Source organism: Rhynchophorus ferrugineus, unplaced genomic scaffold (genome assembly GCF_030347505.1).
Source record: "Rhynchophorus ferrugineus isolate W39M unplaced genomic scaffold, kcgeb_rfMv2 rfM7, whole genome shotgun sequence".
Classification (NCBI taxonomy): Eukaryota; Metazoa; Arthropoda; class Insecta; order Coleoptera; family Curculionidae; genus Rhynchophorus; species Rhynchophorus ferrugineus.
This window is the reverse complement of record NW_027472586.1, coordinates 3,217,287-3,238,165: the sequence shown is the minus strand read 5'-3', so window position 1 is coordinate 3,238,165 and position 20,879 is coordinate 3,217,287. Positions and strand designations below refer to the sequence as shown.

Sequence of the window (20,879 nt, the reverse complement as noted above, 5' to 3'; positions counted from 1 at the left end):
CGACGCTATATAAAAGTTTATGAATTCTGTTTTTATACTTGGTTGGAATTTAATATTTTTATTTTATTATTGTTGTCAATAGTTTTTCTTTTTCCATATTTCAACATTAAAACATTGGGGTAAGTTATAGAAATCTGTATTTAGGTAATATATAAACGTACCGCTAGGTAACTCTATTTTATTTGAAAATGTATAGATATTTTTTGACGTTTGCGCGAATCGGTGACGTTTACGTAGCGATTTCTTCATCACTAAATTCTTCATTTTCCAATTGTCATTAGGTAGGTTTAAAACGTGCTAGTGTTTTTCCATCGTTTTCTAATTACATTTTTTTTATAGACAAGCACGAGAAACTGGAGAATCTCTAGATCCCGGTTTTCTTAGGACGGATTTACTGTTTTTACAGTACAGTGAGTATTTTTTTATTTTTGTGTTAATATTTTCATGCGTTTGTAGTTGATAGTGAGTTGACACGTCGACCACTAACAAGATTGGTACATTTTATAAGTTTATTGTTATTGAATTATAACAGTACATTTTTTTTATGTTGTTACAACTTTTTTAGGACTGTACCGTGTTTTTTCACTTTTAATTTAAAAATAACATGCCAATATTTGAAAACGTTTTGAATATGATTTTCCATATGCTGATTTCTATTATATATTTTCAATAAAAAGACGTCATCTAAAAGTGTACGTTACTATTTGAATGATGGATTATTTTTTTTACATTTGTATTTTGTTGCAGTTATAATTGGTTTTAATAGAAATCGTAATTAGTTCTAAATTTACTGATATTGACATTAATGTATATAAAATATTTGTCAAATAATTTTTTTCAGTACTTTAAACTATTGTTATAGATTTTTTGACTCTTAGGATAGCAGGTATGATGTATTAAAGGGTTTTTAAACATTATTTTGGTTTTAATATGATATTGTAATAACAGCGATTGTTGTAATAACAGTTCCAGTAATATTCAGTCATCTGTAAATATTATTGCATAAGATATTAAATAATATACTGTTCTTTTGAAGTATTGTGGATAATATTTACAAAGTCTACGTGAGATCGTATGTGGTGTTAACTATTTGGGCACGATTAATATTTTTAGTGTTGCTGTAACGACTTGGCAAGGAACAGGACAATCCCAATATGCAGCAACCAGTGATTGAAGAGGGTGCAGCCTATGAGGCACCTCACAGAAGCTATGACGATTTATTCCCGGCCCTCCCTGAATCGTCGCTACCGAAACAGACCAATAACGCTAATTCATGGGTCAACTTCAACAATGATATGAGAGTTTATTCATCTACCATTACGCAGGTCTTTAGGTAAGTTATTAGAGAACTCTTATCAACCAATATTATACATACATATAGATAATATTATGTACACATGTTGAATCTTAATTATTAAGATGGTTTTTGAATGGTATGTTTGCTTTTCCTTATCACAGTGCATTAATAGTATTTGCATAGGGTATTTTTATAACAGCACGTTGATTGATAACCCATGGCTGATAGATTACTGCATTAAGATCTAAGCAAAATTCGGTTGTTATGAATTTTGTAAAAATGTGTAATGCAATATTATGTTGTTGCAAGCTAGAGTGAAGGGTGGTGAACCTCCATGGCCGCACCTTCTCATTCACTTGCCACAATTATGTTATTAATCACTGAAATATGTTTAATTTACGGCGATCGTTGAATTAGTTATGTTGTACATTATATATATCGGGGTTAATTTTTTCACTGGTTTGACACAAAAAGCTTCAATACCTTCGAGAATGTCGATTCAAACGAAAGTTGTTTGCTTTCTTCTTCCTTAGTTGATGAGTACTTCAAAACTTTGAACGGTGTGCCTACTTTATGACTTGAAGATTTTTGCTGGGAGGTGACACATAGCTCATAGAAAACAATGTACAGTATTTCCGAGTTAAGTTTGTTGTTTCTGTGGTTTCTTCTGTGTTTTTTTTTCTACAAAATAAATATGTACTGGCTTGAAAGTCGTTGGAACTGAGGTAACAAATCTTATTGCGATAGTACTTTGTAAAATCTGGGATTTACCAGGATGTCTTCTGTCTGGCATGGTCTCTAACTTAAGGTAAGCTTAGTGGTGAGGACCGTGATTCAAAGTACATTTTAAATAGTCATAGTTTATAAAAAGGAGACTTGAAGTTATAAAAAAAACTTGGGAAAATTAAGTCATAATTTTTTATATAAATATGGTTTTGTTTTTTTTATTGTTTCCAAGGTTTATAATTCGATTTTAATCTTAGAGTCCCCTATGAAGAACGCAAACTCGATGGCGGATCTAAATTCGGCGAAGGAGAATCAGTTCAAACCTGCGGTAACATAATGAAGGAGACTGGGGCACACATCGAAATCTCGCAGGCGAAAGATCAGTCTCTCACTTTCCTCGTGACCGGCAAGAAGAACGAGGTGCTGGAGGCCAGGAGGAAGATCCTGACGCACTTCCAAACTCAGGTACGGTCGATTTCGTGCGCGATCTTTGGTTTCGCCGTAACGTCGTTTGCTTTTCCAGGCCCACAAATCGATCTTGGTCCCCAAAGAACACCACAAATGGATCCTGGGTAAAAAAGGCGAGCGCTTGAGAGAACTGGAGAAGAACACGGCCACCAAAATATCCGTGCCTAACATGAACGAAGATTCCGACGTCATTACCATAACAGGGCCTAAGGATGGCATAGAGAAGGCGGAACACGAGATCCTCGTCACCTCCGATCAGCAGTCGAAGAAGGCGTCCGAGCTGCTGAGCATCCCCAAGATCTATCATCCGTTCATCGTGGGACCGTTCAATCAGCAGCTGACACAGTTGATCAACGAGACGGGCGCCAGGATCAACGTGCCCCCGCCCTCGGTGATGAAGGACGAGATCTTCATCGCCGGCGACAAGGAGGGCGTGGCCGCGGCGAAAGCCAGGATCGAAGCCACCTACAGGTTGATGGAGAAGAACTGCAAGACGGTTTGCGTCGAGGTACCCAAGACGCAACACAAATACGTCATCGGCCCCAAGGGTAAGTGATTTAAATTATCGATCAAGGAAATTATCGATGTTTAAACCGCTACCTTCGCTATCCCTGACTACAGGTTCCACTATCGCCGAAATACTGGAACAAACCGGCGTCAGCGTCGAAATACCACCGGGAGATTCCTCCACCGATACGATCACCCTGCGCGGACCTTCGGAAAAATTAGGCGGCGCCTTGACTTTGGTATACCAGAAGGCCAGCTCGGTTCGATCCAGCGACGTGGAGGCGCCCTCCTGGCTGCACAAGTACATCATCGGCAAGAAGGGCCAGAGAATCAAGGAAATCACGCATAATCTGCCGAAGGTTCACGTCGAGTTTACGGACAAGGAGGACAGGATCAAGATCGAGGGACCACCCGAAGAGGTTTGTAGTTTTTTTTGGTTCTCCCGAACGTTCAAGTGATTCTCATTGTCGCAGGTTGAAAAAGCTCAAGAACGGATCGAGGCGATCGCCAGGGACCTCGTGGAGTCAATGTCGTTCGAGGAAATGCAGGTCGACAATAAGTTGTTCAAGCACATAATCGGCAAGAACGGCGCCAACGTCAATAAGCTGAAAGAGGAGTACAACGTCGCCATCAATATCGACGAGAGCGGACTGGTGCGCATCGAGGGAAACCGAGATGACGTCCTCCGTACCAGGCATTCATTGGAGAACAGAATTTATAAGCTGGAGAACGAGAAAGAACGGGACGTCATCATCGAGCAACGCCATTTCAGAAGCATCATCGGTGAGGACAACGAGGAATGGTTCGTGGCCATTAGTAATTTGTCTTTTTGTTTTCCAGGTACAAAGGGCGAGAGTATTAAGGAGATACGAGACCAGTTCAATCAAGTACAAATCATATTCCCCAGCGCCGGGGAGCAGAACGACATCGTTAAGGTCAGGGGACCGAAGGAGGACGTCGACAAATGCGTGAGGTGCTTGGAGAAGAAGGTGAAGGAGCTCAACGAATCGTCATATCAGATCCATGTACCTATCTATAAGCAATTCCACAAATTTATCATAGGAAAAGGTTAGTAATAAATTTCTCGCCATTTAAAATACGTTATTTCTTCGTTCTAATGCTAATAGACTAATAGTTTTGGCAAAAAGGGGAATTTCCTTGAGTTAGATATATATATGTATGTATATATATATATATTAATAACCTTTTATTTGATACATTTACATATTATTTTTAACCGGGAATGATTTTCTTCTATTTATATTAAGTTGGCTAATTTCCAAATAATACATTTAGATTTTTCCAAAGTAAAATAGCATACAGTCCAAATAGCAGGACTGCAGCGGTTTCTTTTGATATCAAAATAATATCTTTTTTATGATTGTGAGTTTGTGTTAGATTTTTTTGCTTTGTTGGAGATCTGTTGTTGCATATGTGATACTTGGGGGTGATATGTGTTATTTATAAATACAATTATAGCTTCCAGTCCAAGATTAAAGCCTAGAATTAAAAAAGAAACAGGCAATCCAAACTGATTCAACCATCATAATTAATCCTTGATAGCTCTGAGTACCAGTGACTTGCAAGCGCGGATACCATAATAACGTGGCCTCAGTTTCGATTATCTTTTCATTGAGTAAATAACAAAGTGGCGTTTAACCAATTACGAATTTCAGGTGGCGCGAACATTCGCAAAATCCGCGAGGAAACCGGCACGAGAATCGATCTACCCGCCGAAGGCGACACCAACGACTCGATCGTGATCACAGGAAAGCGCGAGAACATCGAGATAGCCCGCAAGAAAATCAAACAGATCGAAGATGAGCTCGAAAATATTGTTTCCGAGGAAATCACTATCGATCCCAAGTTCTACAACTCTCTCATCGGAGTCAAAGGTATTTTCGGAGCGCCGTTTGTTTTCCCGTGGCGATCGGTATCTGTTCACTTTCGTGTTTCAGGAAAACTCATCCATTCGGTTATGGAGAGTTGTGGCGGAGTTACCATCAAGTTCCCGGAGACCGACCAGCAAAGCGACAAGGTCACCATCCGCGGCCCGAAAGATGACGTCGATCGAGCCAAACAACAACTGTTGGAGTTGGTTAATGAGAGACAGATCGCCAGTTACACAGTTGAGGTGGGTATATCGCTACAGGAAAAATACTACAGTTTTAAAATAATCTGTATTCTTTAGGTGCGTGCCAAAGCCCAACATCACAAGTTCCTTATCGGTAAAAATGGTGTTAACATTAAGAAAATTCGTGATTCTACTGGTGCCAGAATAATGTTCCCGTCGAATAACGACGAGGACAGGGAAATCATCACCATTATGGGTAAGAAGGAGGACGTGGAGAACGCCAAACAACAGCTGGAGTCCATGATTAAGGAAATTGTAAGTCCGGCTCGTTCTCTCGGTATGTGATAAAGACCATTTTGTTTGTTAGGACAATATCGTCGAGGATGAGATGAAAGTGGAACAGAAACACCACAAACACTTCGTGGCCCGCCGCGGTGAGGTCCTCCACAGGATCAGCGAGGACTACGGAGGAGTTCTGATATCGTTCCCCAGATCGGGCGTCGATAGCGACCGAGTGGTCCTGAAGGGATCGAGAGAGGACATCGAGGGAGCCAAGCAGAAAATCAACGAGATCATTTCCGACCTGGAGTCCATGGTAACCATTGAATGCGTCATCCCGCAGAAGCATCACAGGACCGTCATGGGCTCGAAGGGCGTCAGAGTACAGAGGGTCACGGCGGACTACGACGTACAGGTCAAATTCCCCGAAAGGTAACGTTGCCGTTGCGATTAGATAGAGTATCGTCATATCGTTCGAATTCTTTAGGGATAACGGTATCGATCAGAACATGGAACTAACCAATGGCGATGTCGATCCCGACGCCGTCCGCCCCTGCGACATCATAAAGATCACCGGTAAAGAGTCGAACTGTCTGGAGGCGAAGCAGGCTCTGTTGGATCTGGTTCCTATTACTATTGAGGTCGATGTTCCGTTCGAGATGCACCGTTCCATCATCGGAGCTAAGGTATTTTTGATTATTTTATTTAACTTCATACCGCAGGTGTTGCGCGTATTTTTCTACCCGAATATAAAGGAACAAACTGGCAAACTTAGAAAGACTTTATTTAATATAAACTTAAACTACAAAGGATAGGCGGATAAGTAATGACAACCTTGACACTGCCAAAAGTGAAACGAACTGTTAATAATTTTCGGAACGCCGGTTCAGGTTAATAAATAAGTCGTTCTTAAAGGTATCACTTTTTTACGAAATTGACATCAATTGGTAACTGGGTATTCTTTAGCTTTCTTTAAATAAAACAAAACTGTTTCTTAATTACTTATTAACCGACTTCGAAAAAGGAGGTTCTATGTATGGCTGTATATATATTTTTTTAATGTATGTTTGCCGATTTCTCCGTCAATCATGGGCCGATTTTCAAAATTCTTTATTTGATCGAAAGAGTGCACTTCCGAGGTGGTCCCATTAGAACCAAATTGAGTGGTGGAGCTGTGAAAATCGGTGGAAACGCTCAGATTTCAAAGGCACTTACAAAGTTTTCACATATTTTTTATCTAAAATAACCAGTGTATAATGTTATTGCCGAGCTGATGTGACGGAAAATCGGAAGTCGTTCAGTGCAAAAGCCATTCAGTTTGCTTTTTAAGTACTAACTATATCATATAACAGCTCGTACAAATATTGTAGACAACTGCTTCTATGGTGTGCTTAAAGCGTTATCTCCTAAACGGAGGTCGCGGGTTCGATTCCCGGCGGGAACAATAACTTTTTGTTGTTTAGTTAGAACATTTGTCAAATCACCTAGGCTGGGTAGCGGTCCCTGGTGGCTGAAGCGCTCCTTATTTTTAATCATTTCAATCTGCACCTTCACTTGGTTTACCTATTGTAATATTAAATAAAATAACTGGGAATAAATTTATGCAGTGACTATCTTACAACAACATTGACTAACAATAAATCAACTAAGTAGGTAATAAACTAATATTTTTTACAGGGATCCGCTGTTAGGGAACTTATGATTAGGTACGACGTTCACATCGTACTATCATCGACCGAGGTGAGAGAAGATATCATAAAAATCACCGGAACGCCGGCCAACGTTCAGAGCGCCAAGGAAGCTCTGCTGGATAGAGTCAAGGAGCTGGAGGCCGAGAAGAAGGATAGGGAGTTGCGGTCGTTCGCTCTGCAGGTCGAAATCAATCCGGACTATCACTCAAAGATTATCGGGAAGCGTGGCGCGGTCATCACAAAGATCCGCAAAGAACACGACGTACAAATCAATTTACCCAAAAAAGGTAGGCCACCGGGAGAGGGTAGGGATCATTAGAAGATGCTAACGGTTCGGTTTCAGGTGACGAGAACGACCACATTGTTACCATTACCGGATACGAGGATAATACGTACCGTGCCAGAGACGACATCCTGAAGATCGTCCACGAGTTGGATCAGCTAGTCAAGGAGGAGATTTACATCGATTATCGCGTCCATTCCCGCTTGATCGGCGTGCGCGGTCGCAATATCAGGAAGATTATGGAAGATTACAAGGTCGATATCAAATTCCCCAGGAGCGGGGTCGATCCCGACCCGAATATAGTAGTTATTACCGGCAGTGAGGACAACGTCTCTGATGTCCGTGATCACTTGCTCAACCTCGCCGAAGAATACGTGAGTATTGCATCTTCCGGATCCTTCTTACATTTTCCTCTATGTTTTTTTCCTTATTCTGTGTTTCACTTCGTCCATCCAAGCCAGAAGGCAATTTAACATGTATTTTTATTTCTTTCGCCCAAAAAAAAAATATTTTAATAATTTTAAGTCGTCGTCGCGTGATTTTTCCCTTTTTCATTTTTTTACTGCCATTACTATTCAAATCATCTTCGGACAATGAAAATTACAGAAATCATAGAGAATGTTGCGTTGAATCGAATGGTACTATAATAATTTTTATATAACCATTAGTTTTTAAGTTATGAAATGAAAAGTGTGTTTTCCAAAAATGAGTGGGTTACAGTTTCTATTAGATATCTTAAAAATTCTTAATCCCAAAGCAATTTAACATGGATTTTCGTTTCTTTTACCCCAAAATGTATATATTCTGAGAGTTTTATTATCGTCCGAGAGGTACAAAAAATGGGCAATTTTTCCATATATATAGTCGTGAAAATTTGCGATTTTTGGCGATTTTCAGGGTTTTTACTGCCATTTCTATTCAAATCATCTTGGGACAATGAAAATTACAGGAATTATAGAGAATTTTGCGTTGAATCGAATGGTACTATAATAATTTTTATATAACCATTAGTTTTTAAGTTATGAAATGAAAAGTGTGTTTTCCAAAAATGAGTGGGTTACAGTTTCTATTAGATATCTTAAAAATTATTAATCCCAAAGCAATTTAACATGGATTTTCGTTTCTTTCACCCCAAAATGTATATATTCTGAGAGTTTTATTATCGTCCGAGAGGTACAAAAAATGGGCAATTTTTCCATATATATAGTCGTGAAAATTTGCGATTTTTGGCGATTTTTGGCGATTTTCAGGGTTTTTACTGCCATTTCTATTCAAATCATCTTGGGACAATGAAGATTACAGGAATTATAGAGAATTTTGCGTTGAATCGAATGGTACTATAATAATTTTTATATAACCATTAGTTTTTAAGTTATGAAATGAAAAGTGTTTTCCAAAAATGAGTGGGTTACAGTTTCTATTAGATATCTTAAAAATTCTTAATCCCAAAGCAATTTAACATGGATTTTCGTTTCTTTCACCCCAAAATGTATATATTCTGAGAGTTTTATTATCGTCCGAGAGGTACAAAAAATGGGCAATTTTTCCATATATATAGTCGTGAAAATTTGCGATTTTTGGCGATTTTCAGTTTTTTTACTGCCATTTCTATTCAGATCATCTTGGGACAATGAAAATTACAGGAATTATAGAGTTTATTGTCTGTATCTGCTTGCTTCCATTTATTTTGGATGAAAGTTTTAACGATAAGGTTTTTATTTGTAGGTACAAGACGTGGAAGAGATGGAGACCCGCGAGAAACTGCATACTCTCACCATCAATTTTGACGGCCACGCCAGCCAGGCACGGAACGAGCCGGGCAACAACGGCTTCGTTGTGCAAGGGGGTCCGTGGGAACAGAGCGCCCCCAACACCGCCAGCGTTACCGATTTCCCTGTGTTCGGCCGCAGCTCGGTTGAGCCCCAGGTCAATCCGGTGGCGGGCGCCTGGGGTAACAGGCGCTAAGCCCGCTCCTTCACCGCGTTTCCGTTTCGTCAGCCCTACCGATTTAGTTTTGTAGGTTTTATATTGTTACTTTATTCACCAGTAGGCCAGACGGAATCGATTTCGTGGCGGAGATGTGGTAAAATTAAGGTACTAACCTTAGTTTCTAAGTCGTTAGCGGACGCGTCCTCTTCCCTCACTGTTTGCTGCATTAAATAGGCCTGGCGACGACACTGGACCCTCGATTCGGATCAATGAAGAAATACACATATACGCAAATCGTTCTTTTTTATACTACGTCTTCCCGACGCGATTGGGCGGACCTCTTCGGCCTAGAACCGGCTCTACGGTAGAGACGTTATGATATTCCCCTTTAGTTTCCTCTAATTTTTAAGTTACACGAACGTCCGGTCTAGATCAGAACGAAAGGACCGTTTTTTTACACAACAAACACCATTCGTTTTAAATCAAGGATTTCAAATCGTAACCGTCATAACTTCTCTGCGCGAATCTTACGAATAAAGGCAGTGTATCGTGCCTTCCTATTTTCCTCATTTTTTTTATCATGACCGTATTACATGATTGCAACGTTGTGGTTCCGCAAATCTGTTATTGTTTTTTTTTGGTTTTCGGTTTCTCTCGGTTCTGGAACGTGTGAGTACTACTCTGATTTGTGAAATTAAACCTATCAAAACGACTGATAACCGTGCCAAAATTCGTGGCATGGCTTAATTTAATTGTTATTGTAAATTGGATTTTTTTTGCTGTTGTTCTGTATACATGAGATCATATTTTATTAATTATAGAATGATTATATACAATAAAGCCTTGCGGTCGACTTGGTAGACCAAGACTAACCTGAGGGAGAGAATAAAATAAATATAAAAATTGTAATGCTGTTTTATTTCTCGTTAGTGTATTTAAAGTTAAAGTCTCCGATATCACAGAGAACTTCTGGACAGTTCCTTAAATAAAATTAGATCAAGACTAACCACAGGAAGAAACATTAATAATAGTGGTCTTCAAGAATAAACTGAGAAATTTAAATAAATAAAATTGTAATGGTAGTTTTATTTCTTAATGCTTCCCAAAATCTTTGTGATGTTTAAATGTCTGTCTTAAAACTGAGGACTTTACACATCATTATTAGTTATATCCAAGAGTAACTGGATAGTGATGAAAACAGAAAGTATTTAAAAGACAAGAATGATACCTAGGTCGTTCCTTTAATTACAGAATAGTTTCTTACACAAAATTAGACCAAGACTAATTGTAGGGATAGTAGATATCCTTTTATATATCATTGCGAGTTATACTGAGCTAAAGCTATTTAAAACAAAACAAGGATTCAGTTTTTAATATCACAGATTATTTCTAGACAGTTGCTAGTGTAATATTAGGAGCATATATTATCAAAGTAGAGGGTGTAACGAAGTAATACTTGAAAATCTAGCAAGAAGAATAGTCGTGAAAATTTGCGATTTTTTGCCATTTTCAGGATTTTTACTGTTAGTTATGTTCAAGTATCGATAGAGTAATAAAAATTATAGGAATTATAAAAAATTAACGCTTTATCGAATACTTTTATACGAAAATTACTTTTTAAGTTATACAATAAAAAGTGTATTTTCGAAAAATGAGTGGATTACTGTTTTTTTTAATTGTTAATGCACAACCAATTTTTGACTTTGGCGGACTTTTTGGAATTTCGCTACAAAATATATATATTTTGAGCATTATATCATTATCAGATAGGTAAAAAATTTCTTCACTTTTTTCACATATATATATATATATATATATATATATATATATATATATATATATATATATATATATATATATATATATATATATGTATATATAGTCACGAAATTTTCCGATTTTTAGCCATTTTCAGTTGTTTTAATATCATTTGGGTTCAAATAATGATCGAATAATAAAAATTACAGAAATTATAAAGAATTTTATTTTGAATCGAATAGTAGTGTAATAGTTTTCATACAACTTTCAGTTTTTAAAATATACAATGAAGAGTGTATTTTTCAAAAGTTAGTGGATTACTGTTTATGTCACATATCATAAAAATATTGATTCTTAAGCAATTTAACATGGATTTTCATTTCTTTCGCCCTGTTGCATATACGTATTTTGACAGTTTTATCTTGATTCAAGATATAAAAATCATCAAGTAATTTTTCTATGGGTAAAGTGACAAAAACTAGCGATTTTTTGCTATATTCAAATTTTTGCTATCATATTCGTTCAGCTAATAGTAACTACTTAATGAATGTTTATTTATTAATGGAATTAGGAAAAATAATCAAAGAAAAGGTATAATACATTAAGGGTACTCGACATCAGACAAAAAAAAACAAGTTATTATTAAGAGATTTTTTATTAAAAGAAGCGATTATCACAAACAGTATTAACACTTAACTCGGACGGTATTACAGATAGTACAATTAGTCGGATCTTTTAGATCCGTTTCGTTTTAGTATAAATTATAGGTTTTTAGTAAAAAATATCTTCTCTCGAACTAAAGCTAGACATTTTAAATTAATAGGGAGAATTGACTACGACTGTTTCGAGAAGTACTTCAGTCAGCACCAAAAAAATATAGGAGGAACCGCGTGGGGTTCCGCACTCATCATCATTCATCCACTTTATACAGGGGGGGTTCATAAAATATCTATAGTCTTATTATAAGTACTACGTCTTCCAGAGGCTATGATAGCGACAGCTCATCGACATGTATATGTACAATAGGAAACGTTTGTTCAAGGGCTTTTAATAATTCGTCTGCTATGGATTAATAATGCGAATCGATCTGATTAGAGGCTTAGAGAATATAAGGAAAAACCACCACCAATATTGAAGATTCCCTTGATCGAGTTACAGTTACGAGGGGTACAGCCTCTGGAAAAGATAGACGGATTGATTACCGGCCGTATTTTATGTCTGTTGATCGCGCGTTAGACTTACGGGATAATCGAGCCAGTAAAAAACCCACAATATGATTGTTTGTTTTAAAAAATACATTCACTATGTTGCCGGCGTGGATATGCGCTCGTCTCCTTGGCAGTACTGGTGAGTGAGTAGCTTCATGAGGACGGATACGCTGGAGGCGTCGCATCAACGCCGGCCATGATAAAAAAATATACAAAAAAAAACATATAATATAAATAGTTCGTTGATTGATTCGAGATTCGCGCTGGGGCATTGACTAAAATCTAATTTCCGGGTTCGTTACGTGAGGTAGTCTGGACTGGGTTCGGCCAATGGTTCCGGTGTGGTGAAGAGGGGGTTGGGGAACTCGGGCGGGTGCGGCAGTGGTCCTGCGGTCTTCGGTCGACGGCGGTAGGCCATCAGCCAGCAGGACACCGCGACCGCTACGGCCACCAGTGCCAGCAGGGCAGTGATGATTAGGGCGATGATGAAGCCGATCATGGATACGCAGATGTCCTCGGAACGTTGAGCGTCCGGTGCTGGAAGTGGTCAATGTTGGTTTTAGTCAAGTTTAGGCAAATTTGGATAAATGTTTCGCGACGTCCAATATCTAGATGTCGCTACTTTTGAACTTGCTATGCTGTGAGGTGCGAAGGCATTTGATTGGTTCATTTTGTTTCTATGATGCGTTTTGTTTTTATTTTGGGCGCCGTTTTGTGAACGCAGATGTGAAGAATAGTGCTTTAAGCGGTGTACGTTTTCGCGATTAAATTATATTCAAAATCGATTCGTTTTAACGCGTGTTCGTTCTAGGAACTGCAACCGGATATACAGAAGACAGAATAATGAGACATCTTTTTCCTTTCAAGAAGTTTCCGACACTTATTTGAAAAATAGATAGGTTATGTTAAAAATCTCAAATTGTCTGGTTTAAGTCTGTGTGATGTGATCCAGATTACGTGTTTTTAGAAAGTTAATCTATGTTCACCTTGTCACCAATAAATGGGCGATTGTTGAAAAAATATTGGCAAGTGTACAAACCCAAAACATATTAAAAAAGAACGTCAAAAATATGAATGTAAAGGCTATGACTATACTACAAAGGGATTTGTATCGCAAAGCCAATTAACTGTTGAACAGTGAACATCATCATCAATTTCTGTAAGGAATTAATTTATTTGAAGAATTATATTGTGACTAATTATTCAAATCAATATAATGTGGCATGAGGCTATATAACCAACATTATTAAAATTTGCATCTATTAGAAATCATACTTTTTATGTTTTTATTGTATTTTGTTTAATAAATTTGTTTTAAGAATTTTTATTTCAATTTTATTTACCGCAACAGATCCGAGTGGCCAAATCTGTTTGAGAACCAATCAAATCTCTTCAGAATAAAATATTTTCTTTACAGGCGCCTAAAATGCAAATTTAAACTGACCAATCAAATTACTAGAATGGCGATTTCAGTACCATCTGGATATTGGACATTGCGAAACCTTTCTTCATAGATACTTATTGAGTTTTCTCTCTGTTACTCTGTGGTTTTAGTTTGGTTTCGCCGAAATTGATCTAGACCAGCTTCGCTTACCTAATGATGAATCTGCGCGGTGTTCTTCTCGTCTCTCCAGCGTTAGTATGGCATTGGATTGTATGGTGATCTCCTCGCGAAGTTGACCTGTCAACAGGTCGTCCGAATCGCTGGAGTCTTGGCTAATTTCACGTTTCCTACGGCCGAAGGCGTTGTAACCACGACAATTTACCTAAAAAAACATCGTATGAAACAGGTTAATTGAAAAGTCCCAGGTCTCACACATAGATGGCGCTACTAGAATTAAATCCATATATTTTTTAGTTAGCCCTAACCCTCAAAAGATGCGATTTGACAGCTGTCGGATCATTATTTGTAAATTCTAGCATTTTAAGTGAAGCAACTTTTGTTATTGTGAATTAAATGGATAAAAAGGAATTTCGCGTGTGGATAAAATATTGCTTTTTGAGAAAAAATACAGTTGAAGCAAAAACTTGGCTTGATGCCGAGTTTCCGGATACTGGCCCAGGAAAATCAACCATCAAGGATTGGCATGTTAAGTTAAGACGTGGTGAAGTGAGCACCGAAGACAATGGACGCAGTGGACGCCCAATAGAGGTTGTTACCGACGAAAACATTAAAAAAATTCACCAAATGATTTTGAATGACCGCAAAATGAAATTGAATGAAAAGCAGACACTCTAAAGATATTAACTGAACGTGTACATCATATCATTCACGAATATTTAGCAATGAGAAAGGTCTGTGCAAAGTGGTTGTCGCGCGAGCTCACTTTTGACCAAAAACAACGACGAGTTGATTATTCGGAGCAGTGTTTGAGGATGATCAAGCGTAATTAACTCGAGTTTTTGCGTCGATATGGGACAATGGATGAAACATGGCTCCATCATTTCACTCCGAAGTCCAATCGACAGTCATCCGAGTGGACTCCACACGATGAACCCACTCCAAAGCGTGAGCAAACGCAACAGTCGGCTGACAAGGTTATGGCGTCTGTATTTTGGGATGCGCATGGAATAATTTTCATTGACTACCTTGAAAAGGAAGCGTTATTAGACCGTTTGAAGGACGAAATCGCCGAAAAATGACCACATTTGAAGAAAAAGAAAGTGCTGCTTCATCAAGACAATGCATCGTGTCAAAAAGTCATGAATTGGGCTTCGAATTGCTTCCTCATCCACCGTATTCCCCAGATCTGGCACCCCAGCGACTATTTCCTGTTCTCAGAACCGGAACGTAATTACCGACACACAACAATTTTATTGAGATTATTATCACTTTTATACTTACAGGTTGGCATTTTCCGAAGCACACTCTGATGTTACACTGGAATCGGATGTTGTCGCTGCTGGGGAACTTGAAGGCGTTGAAGGTAGCCAACAGGCTCTGGGTATCCGGGTTGTATTCCCACTCGCCGAAGATGGAAGGATCGGTCGCGCAGCCGTTCTCGTCCGTGACCAGGTACTCGTTCTCCACGGAGTCCTCCATCGTCTTGGCCACGCAGCTTCGGGCGAAGCCTCCGTAGATCGAGCCGGGCTGCACGTCCACTTGCAGGATGAGGCTGTCTCCGATTTCCGCGGAGTTGATTTCCTGGCCGGTGGGAGTGACGATCTTCATGATGCAGGTCGGCGGTGGGCCGGTGTTCGCTATGGTACCCGCGGTGGTCAGCATCGACACGTTGAACCCGAGGGTGACGTTCTGTTCTCCGGTCTGGTAGACGCACTGGATGTGGTAGGCTTGGGCCTTGTAGGTCACCAGTTTGGGATGCTTCTGGATGACCAGGACGAAGCTGGCCTTTCCCTGAAACGGTACCGAGTAGATGTAGTTGGTTCTCGTCATAATATCGCTATTCATCACTTACGTTGACGTGGATCAAGCCGCAGTTACCGAATTGTACTTTGAAATATTCCTGTCGAATCGTTGGACTAGGTGGCAGTGTGAGTACCCTTCGGCATTGCTCGTCCTTGCTGTGACCTTTGACGTACAAGACTCCGTTGAAGCCTTCCTGCTCGTGGATGCGGATCTCTACCTGTACTCCGTCGGACAGACAGCTGACTATCATATTAGGGCTTGGGAAATCGGTTCGATAAGTCAGGGTGTTGTCTGAAATGAGATAAATATACTTAATGTTGCTCCGTTATTCTTCCACCATCTACAAAAACCTTTAGGTTCTTTCTATCGTAATGCGATTCGATAAACAATGCTTTGAGTTAATCCCCAAGAGGTGTAAATAAAAAAACTTGATAGTTTGCCAACCCTTAGCACTTGACATATGATTTGCCGTGCAAAAAGTATGGTTTCCAAGGCTAAATCCAAGCAACAAATTGGCATCGTCTGCTCTTGTGACTTATTAATAGTCATTACCAAGCGAATCATTCCATATAACAATAATGCTAAATATCTCGGAATGAATCTTGATGCAAAACTTCGTTGGAAGGAACATATAAAGAAGAAAAGAAAAGGAACTGGAATTGAAATATAAGAAAATGCAAAAAAATTGTAAAAATGGAAGAAAATCACAATTATCAGCACATAATAAATTGCTATTATATTAGCAAATACTGAAATCTATATGGACATACGAAGTTTAATTATGGGGATGTTCTGCGAAGAGTAACATAAATAAAATACAAATTTTTCAGAACAAAATCCTGAGAGGTATTGTGGGCGCACCCAAATACTATAGGACTGATTACCTACATCGAGACCTTCAGATACCCACAGTCAGTCAAGAAATCAAGAGAATTGCAAGGGGGCATGAGGAAAGACTCCATTCTCATACTAATATTGAAATATTGCAACTTTTGGTTACCACTAGAACAGGACACAGACTCAAAAGAACCAAACCATCTGATCGTGTGTAGTGTTGTGTAGTGAGGTGCATTTAATAAAAAATTCAGCAGTGACATGTATAAACATTATTTCACCAGAGACTGAGTTAGGGCCGATGGGTCCTTCTAGTTATATACATAGATTTAAGTTATCATAAAGACAAATTGTAGGTTAGTTGGAAACGACTAGTAACAATGTAATAATTTTATAATAAAAAAAATTTAGACCAAACTTTTGTTATATATCAAAGCCAGAACGAACTATACTTTAAAGTTGATGCGACAAAAGTTCAACGTCATAAATTTAGATGACAGGAACTCATTATTTAATTGGATGGACTTTAACTTACTGCAATATCTATCTGGGGCTCCGGTATAACCTGGTTTACATTGACAGATCGGCTGGTGGTTCGTTGGGGTACATTCGGCGTTGACGCCGCATATCTTGGTCAAGCACGGATTGTCGCAGGTCTTGGTGTTGGGGTTGCAGTACTTGTCGTCGGAACAATCCTCGTCCGTCTGACATTGCGGTCCTGAGGTCGGTATGCAGTTTCCTCGAGCGTCCAGTCGGTATCCGTACTCGATGGGGCATACGCAGTTTCCGCGTTCGTCGATGATGAGTCCCTTCTCCAGGGCGCACACGCAACGTCCACGTTCGTCGACGGTGAGACCTTTTTCGATGGGGCACGGTACACAGTAGTCTCGCTCGTTGAGGGCGGTCTTTGGTGGACAGACACATTCCCCGGTTGGTGTTCTCACATAACCTCTATCGACTCTGCATGTTATTATTGGTGGTGCTGAAATATAATCCCAATTAGGTTACTGAAGCACATTGTAGTAGAAAAATTATTATTATGAGTTGCTGTTGTACGAGTGTCACTATTTATATTTCGGGAATTGGCAACACTGTTGTCATGTGAGTCTATCTGACGGTTACATCGTAAAGTTTGACATTTTTAACGATATACATACCCAGAATATTTTGTCGCACGGACGCTATTTGTTTATTTTATATTTAGTTGAAAGTTTCGTCTCGGCAAAAAATGGAACTAACGTGAATATTTTCGTGTGATGATTCTTTACGATTTTAGACGTGGATTATCACAACAAGAGTGCTTAAAAGCTTTGAAAATTGATTTAAGCGTATGCAAAAGTATATCGATCATCGTGGCGAGTATTTTGAAAAATAATAAAAATATATTCGCAGCTTATTAATGTATTGATCACCTATACATATGATTTTGTCTGTAAAAACAAACTGTTTCAATGAAAACCAAAAAAAACAATTTAATTATTGTTATTCTGAGTTGATACTTACATTTATCGCATCGAACAGCGGCATTGCCGTGGTAACCCGGCAAGCACTCGCACAGCATCGTCCTGACGGGTTCCGTATCGGCCACCGAGCACTCCGCGTTGATACCGCAGGGTTCCGTGGTGAGGCACGGGTTGACGCACCTGTCGCCGATACAGGCGAAGCCCTGGGGACAATCGCGATCCTGTCTGCACCGCTCCTCAGTTTCCAGGCATCCCATCTCGCCGTCGCTGACGGTTCCGGGTGGACAGACGCATTCCATGATGTGATTGAAGGTCTTGCATTGAGCCGGGACATCGCAGGGATTGGCCGTGACGCAGGGATCGTCGCACTTGTTGTTGATGCAGGCGGAGCCGCCCGGACATTCGGAATCGGACCTGCAACCGACCAGGACGCAGGAGACGTGCGGGTTCCCGATGAAACCGGCCGGACAGTCGCAGATGGCGCGGTGGTTGACGCCGTAGCAGGTGGCCCGTTGTCCGCAGGGTTGACCGCCGGGGAGACACACGGGCACGCATTGTCGGTTGATGCAGCTATGTTGTCCGGAACAGTCGTCGTCGTGACGACAGCCGATCTTGGTGCACTGGATGTCCGGGTTGCCGTCGTAGCCGTCCTCGCAGGTGCAGATGGGCTTGTGGTTCTTGATGCGGCACTCGGCGTTGGGACCGCAGTTGCACGGGTTCCTGCAGATGCCGTTGAAGCAGGCCTTGTCGGAGGGACACTGACCGTCGCTGACGCAGGCCCCGACGCGTTCCACGGCGGTGACCGGATGACAGGTACCGCTGCCGCTGCTGATGTAACCCGGAGGACACACGCAGTTCATCGTGCGGACCGGAAGACTGTTCACGACCTGGCACTTGGACGGGACTTGGCACGGTTGGATGACGGTGCAAGGGTTTTGGCACTTGCTGTTGAGACAGGCCAATAAGGCTGGACAGTCGCCGTCCTCGCGACATTCCGGTTGTGGTTCTGGTCGGCAATCCGTGTACGGGTTTCCTATCAGACCTGGGGGACACTTACAGAGCGCCAGGTGGTTCTGCACCAGGCACTCGGCTCGAGGCGAGCAAGGATTGTCGTAGATACAGGGGTTGATACACTGGGCGTTGATACACTGCCTGTCGCTGGGACAGTCGCTGTTGGACAGACATCCTACCACCAGGCATCGGTCGTAGGGATTTCCTCGGTAGCCGCTGAAGCAGCGACACTGCGGCTGGTTCTGGTTGACGAAGCACTCGGCGTTGATACCGCATGGGTTGTTCACCAGGCACGGGTTCACGCATTGACCGTTGATGCAGGCGGTGCCCGAATCGCATTCGGAGTTGATGCGACAGCCGATGGTTCGACAGGCGATGTTGGGATTACCCTCGAAACCTTCTTTGCACGAGCAGATCGGCTTGTGATTACGCACGTCGCAAATAGCATTGGAACCACAATCACATGGACTTCTACACACTCTGTTGATACAGGCATCATTGTCCGGACAGTCATCGTCTCTGCTGCATCCTGGTGGTATAGGAATCACCACGGCGTGACATTCTCCGTTGATATTGGGTACCCAACCCTCCGGGCATGTACACACCATGGTTCTGACGGGTATGGTGTCGATGACCGAACAACGAGCCGATGGATGACATGGCGAGATGCTGTCGCAGGGGTTGACACATTGGTTTCCTATGCAGGCTAATTTACTGGGACAGTCCGAGTCGAACTGACAGACAGGTTCCTCGCCGATCGGTGATTTCGGATAGCAGTAAGACAGAGGGTTTCCTTCCGGTAGGTGGTCGGGACACACGCAAGACGCAGCGTGGTTCTGAGCGTAGCAGAGGGCGTTCTGAGCGCATGGTGGATTGGCGACTGGGGAGCAAGCGTCTACGCAACGGTGTTCCAGACATGCTCTGGTGTTGGGACAGTCCTGGTTGGAGTAACACTCTAAGCGCTCGCAACGTACGAAAGGATTTCCTTCATAACCGACCGGACATTTGCAGGTGGCCTTGTGGTTTCTTCCGAAGCATTCGGCGTTTCTGGCGCAGGGATCGCTTAATATACACGGGTTCATACATTGGCTGTTGTAGCATTGTTGGTTGTCGCCGCACTCGTTATCTGAGGTACATCCCACTAAATAATGAAAAAAGGATTCAGTTATTTATATAAAATCGAATTAGTTGATTAGTCTCGCTAAAACTCCGGAACGGCTAGACTGATTTAGCTAATTTTGGTCTTACAATATTCGTGGAAGTCCAGGGAAGGTTAAAGAATTTGATAGAATGTAAAATTTACATTTCAAAGAAACACCTTTGGGAACAATCTGTTTTTAAAAGCAGTAGTAATATGTCAGTATATCATGTGACGGTATCATTTACCCTGATATATTTCTTCTATCACTTTTAGATCATTGTGAAAATGTCAAATATGATATAAACAACATTTATCAAGAAGAGAGGAGAAATATGTAGTGAATGTTTATGGTAAAGCATACTTGGTAAATGTATTTCATATTCGTTATTATTTAGTCACAAATTTAAAGCGTGAAAACTTTCGTACTTTTATTATTAACAATGCCAAGGGATTTACCACGTGTGCGAACCGCACTGATGGTCAGCCAGAGACAGTAGTGGCCTTGATATGTTACAATTGCGTTCGAGAGTGATTGGAAACGAAGGGGATAGGTTTAGAATGTAACGAGTTCCTGCAGAGGCAGTACTTTTATGATCTAAGAATGGATAGTATTACACTACAATATGGTGCCAACAAATCAGTTACAACTGGAGAAACGAAAATTTTTCCTCGATATTGTAAGGTATTAAAATATAGCGGTGTATCTGTTGGGTTATGTTGTGCTGGTAGAAAAGTAAAATTGCAACAAAAGATATCAGCACCAGATATAATATGCTTCTCAATTTCAGGGATGGGAAATGAATTTATATGTCAAATATATGCATGCAATGTATTTGAATAGGA

At 40.5% G+C, this 20,879-nt stretch overlaps 2 protein-coding genes across 12 annotated transcripts in view; one reads left to right on the top strand and one right to left on the bottom strand.

The window, feature by feature from the left end:
* Positions 1-201: 201 nt before the first annotated feature.
* Positions 202-10,163, top strand: Dp1 (satellite-binding protein 1 Dp1). Its single transcript, XM_076409348.1, has 16 exons — positions 202-281; positions 340-410; positions 1,114-1,333; positions 2,281-2,488; positions 2,547-3,039; positions 3,113-3,417; positions 3,472-3,781; positions 3,839-4,066; positions 4,675-4,893; positions 4,957-5,132; positions 5,190-5,387; positions 5,440-5,783; positions 5,839-6,037; positions 7,029-7,329; positions 7,386-7,699; positions 9,051-10,163. Exons 3-16 carry the CDS (start codon positions 1,155-1,157, stop codon positions 9,288-9,290), a joined length of 3,714 nt encoding a protein of 1,237 aa, XP_076265463.1. The 5' UTR covers positions 202-281; positions 340-410; positions 1,114-1,154; the 3' UTR covers positions 9,291-10,163.
* A 1,485-nt stretch (positions 10,164-11,648) lies between these two features.
* The window catches only part of dpy (fibrillin-like protein dumpy), a 254,407-nt gene continuing 245,176 nt past the window's right edge, over positions 11,649-20,879 (bottom strand). For all 11 annotated transcript variants that reach the window (XM_076409337.1, XM_076409339.1, XM_076409338.1 and 8 more), the window contains 6 exons: positions 17,925-20,036; positions 16,957-17,403; positions 15,637-15,878; positions 15,066-15,575; positions 13,815-13,986; positions 11,649-12,757 (listed from right to left, as the gene is read on the bottom strand). In XM_076409337.1, the coding sequence (XP_076265452.1) occupies positions 12,519-12,757; positions 13,815-13,986; positions 15,066-15,575; positions 15,637-15,878; positions 16,957-17,403; positions 17,925-20,036 (3,722 nt within the window). In that variant the 3' untranslated portion in view covers positions 11,649-12,518. The remainder of the gene's footprint in view (positions 12,758-13,814; positions 13,987-15,065; positions 15,576-15,636; positions 15,879-16,956; positions 17,404-17,924; positions 20,037-20,879) is intronic.

Excerpts from the sequence above, each read along its gene's own strand:
- Dp1 (XM_076409348.1), top strand. The coding sequence starts at position 1,155 with ATGCAGCAACCAGTGATTGAAGAGGGTGCAGCCTATGAGGCACCTCAC. Across the intron at positions 3,040-3,112 it reads ATACGTCATCGGCCCCAAGG|GTTCCACTATCGCCGAAATA; the intron begins GTAAGTGATTTA and ends CCCTGACTACAG. Across the intron at positions 6,038-7,028 it reads GTTCCATCATCGGAGCTAAG|GGATCCGCTGTTAGGGAACT; the intron begins GTATTTTTGATT and ends TATTTTTTACAG.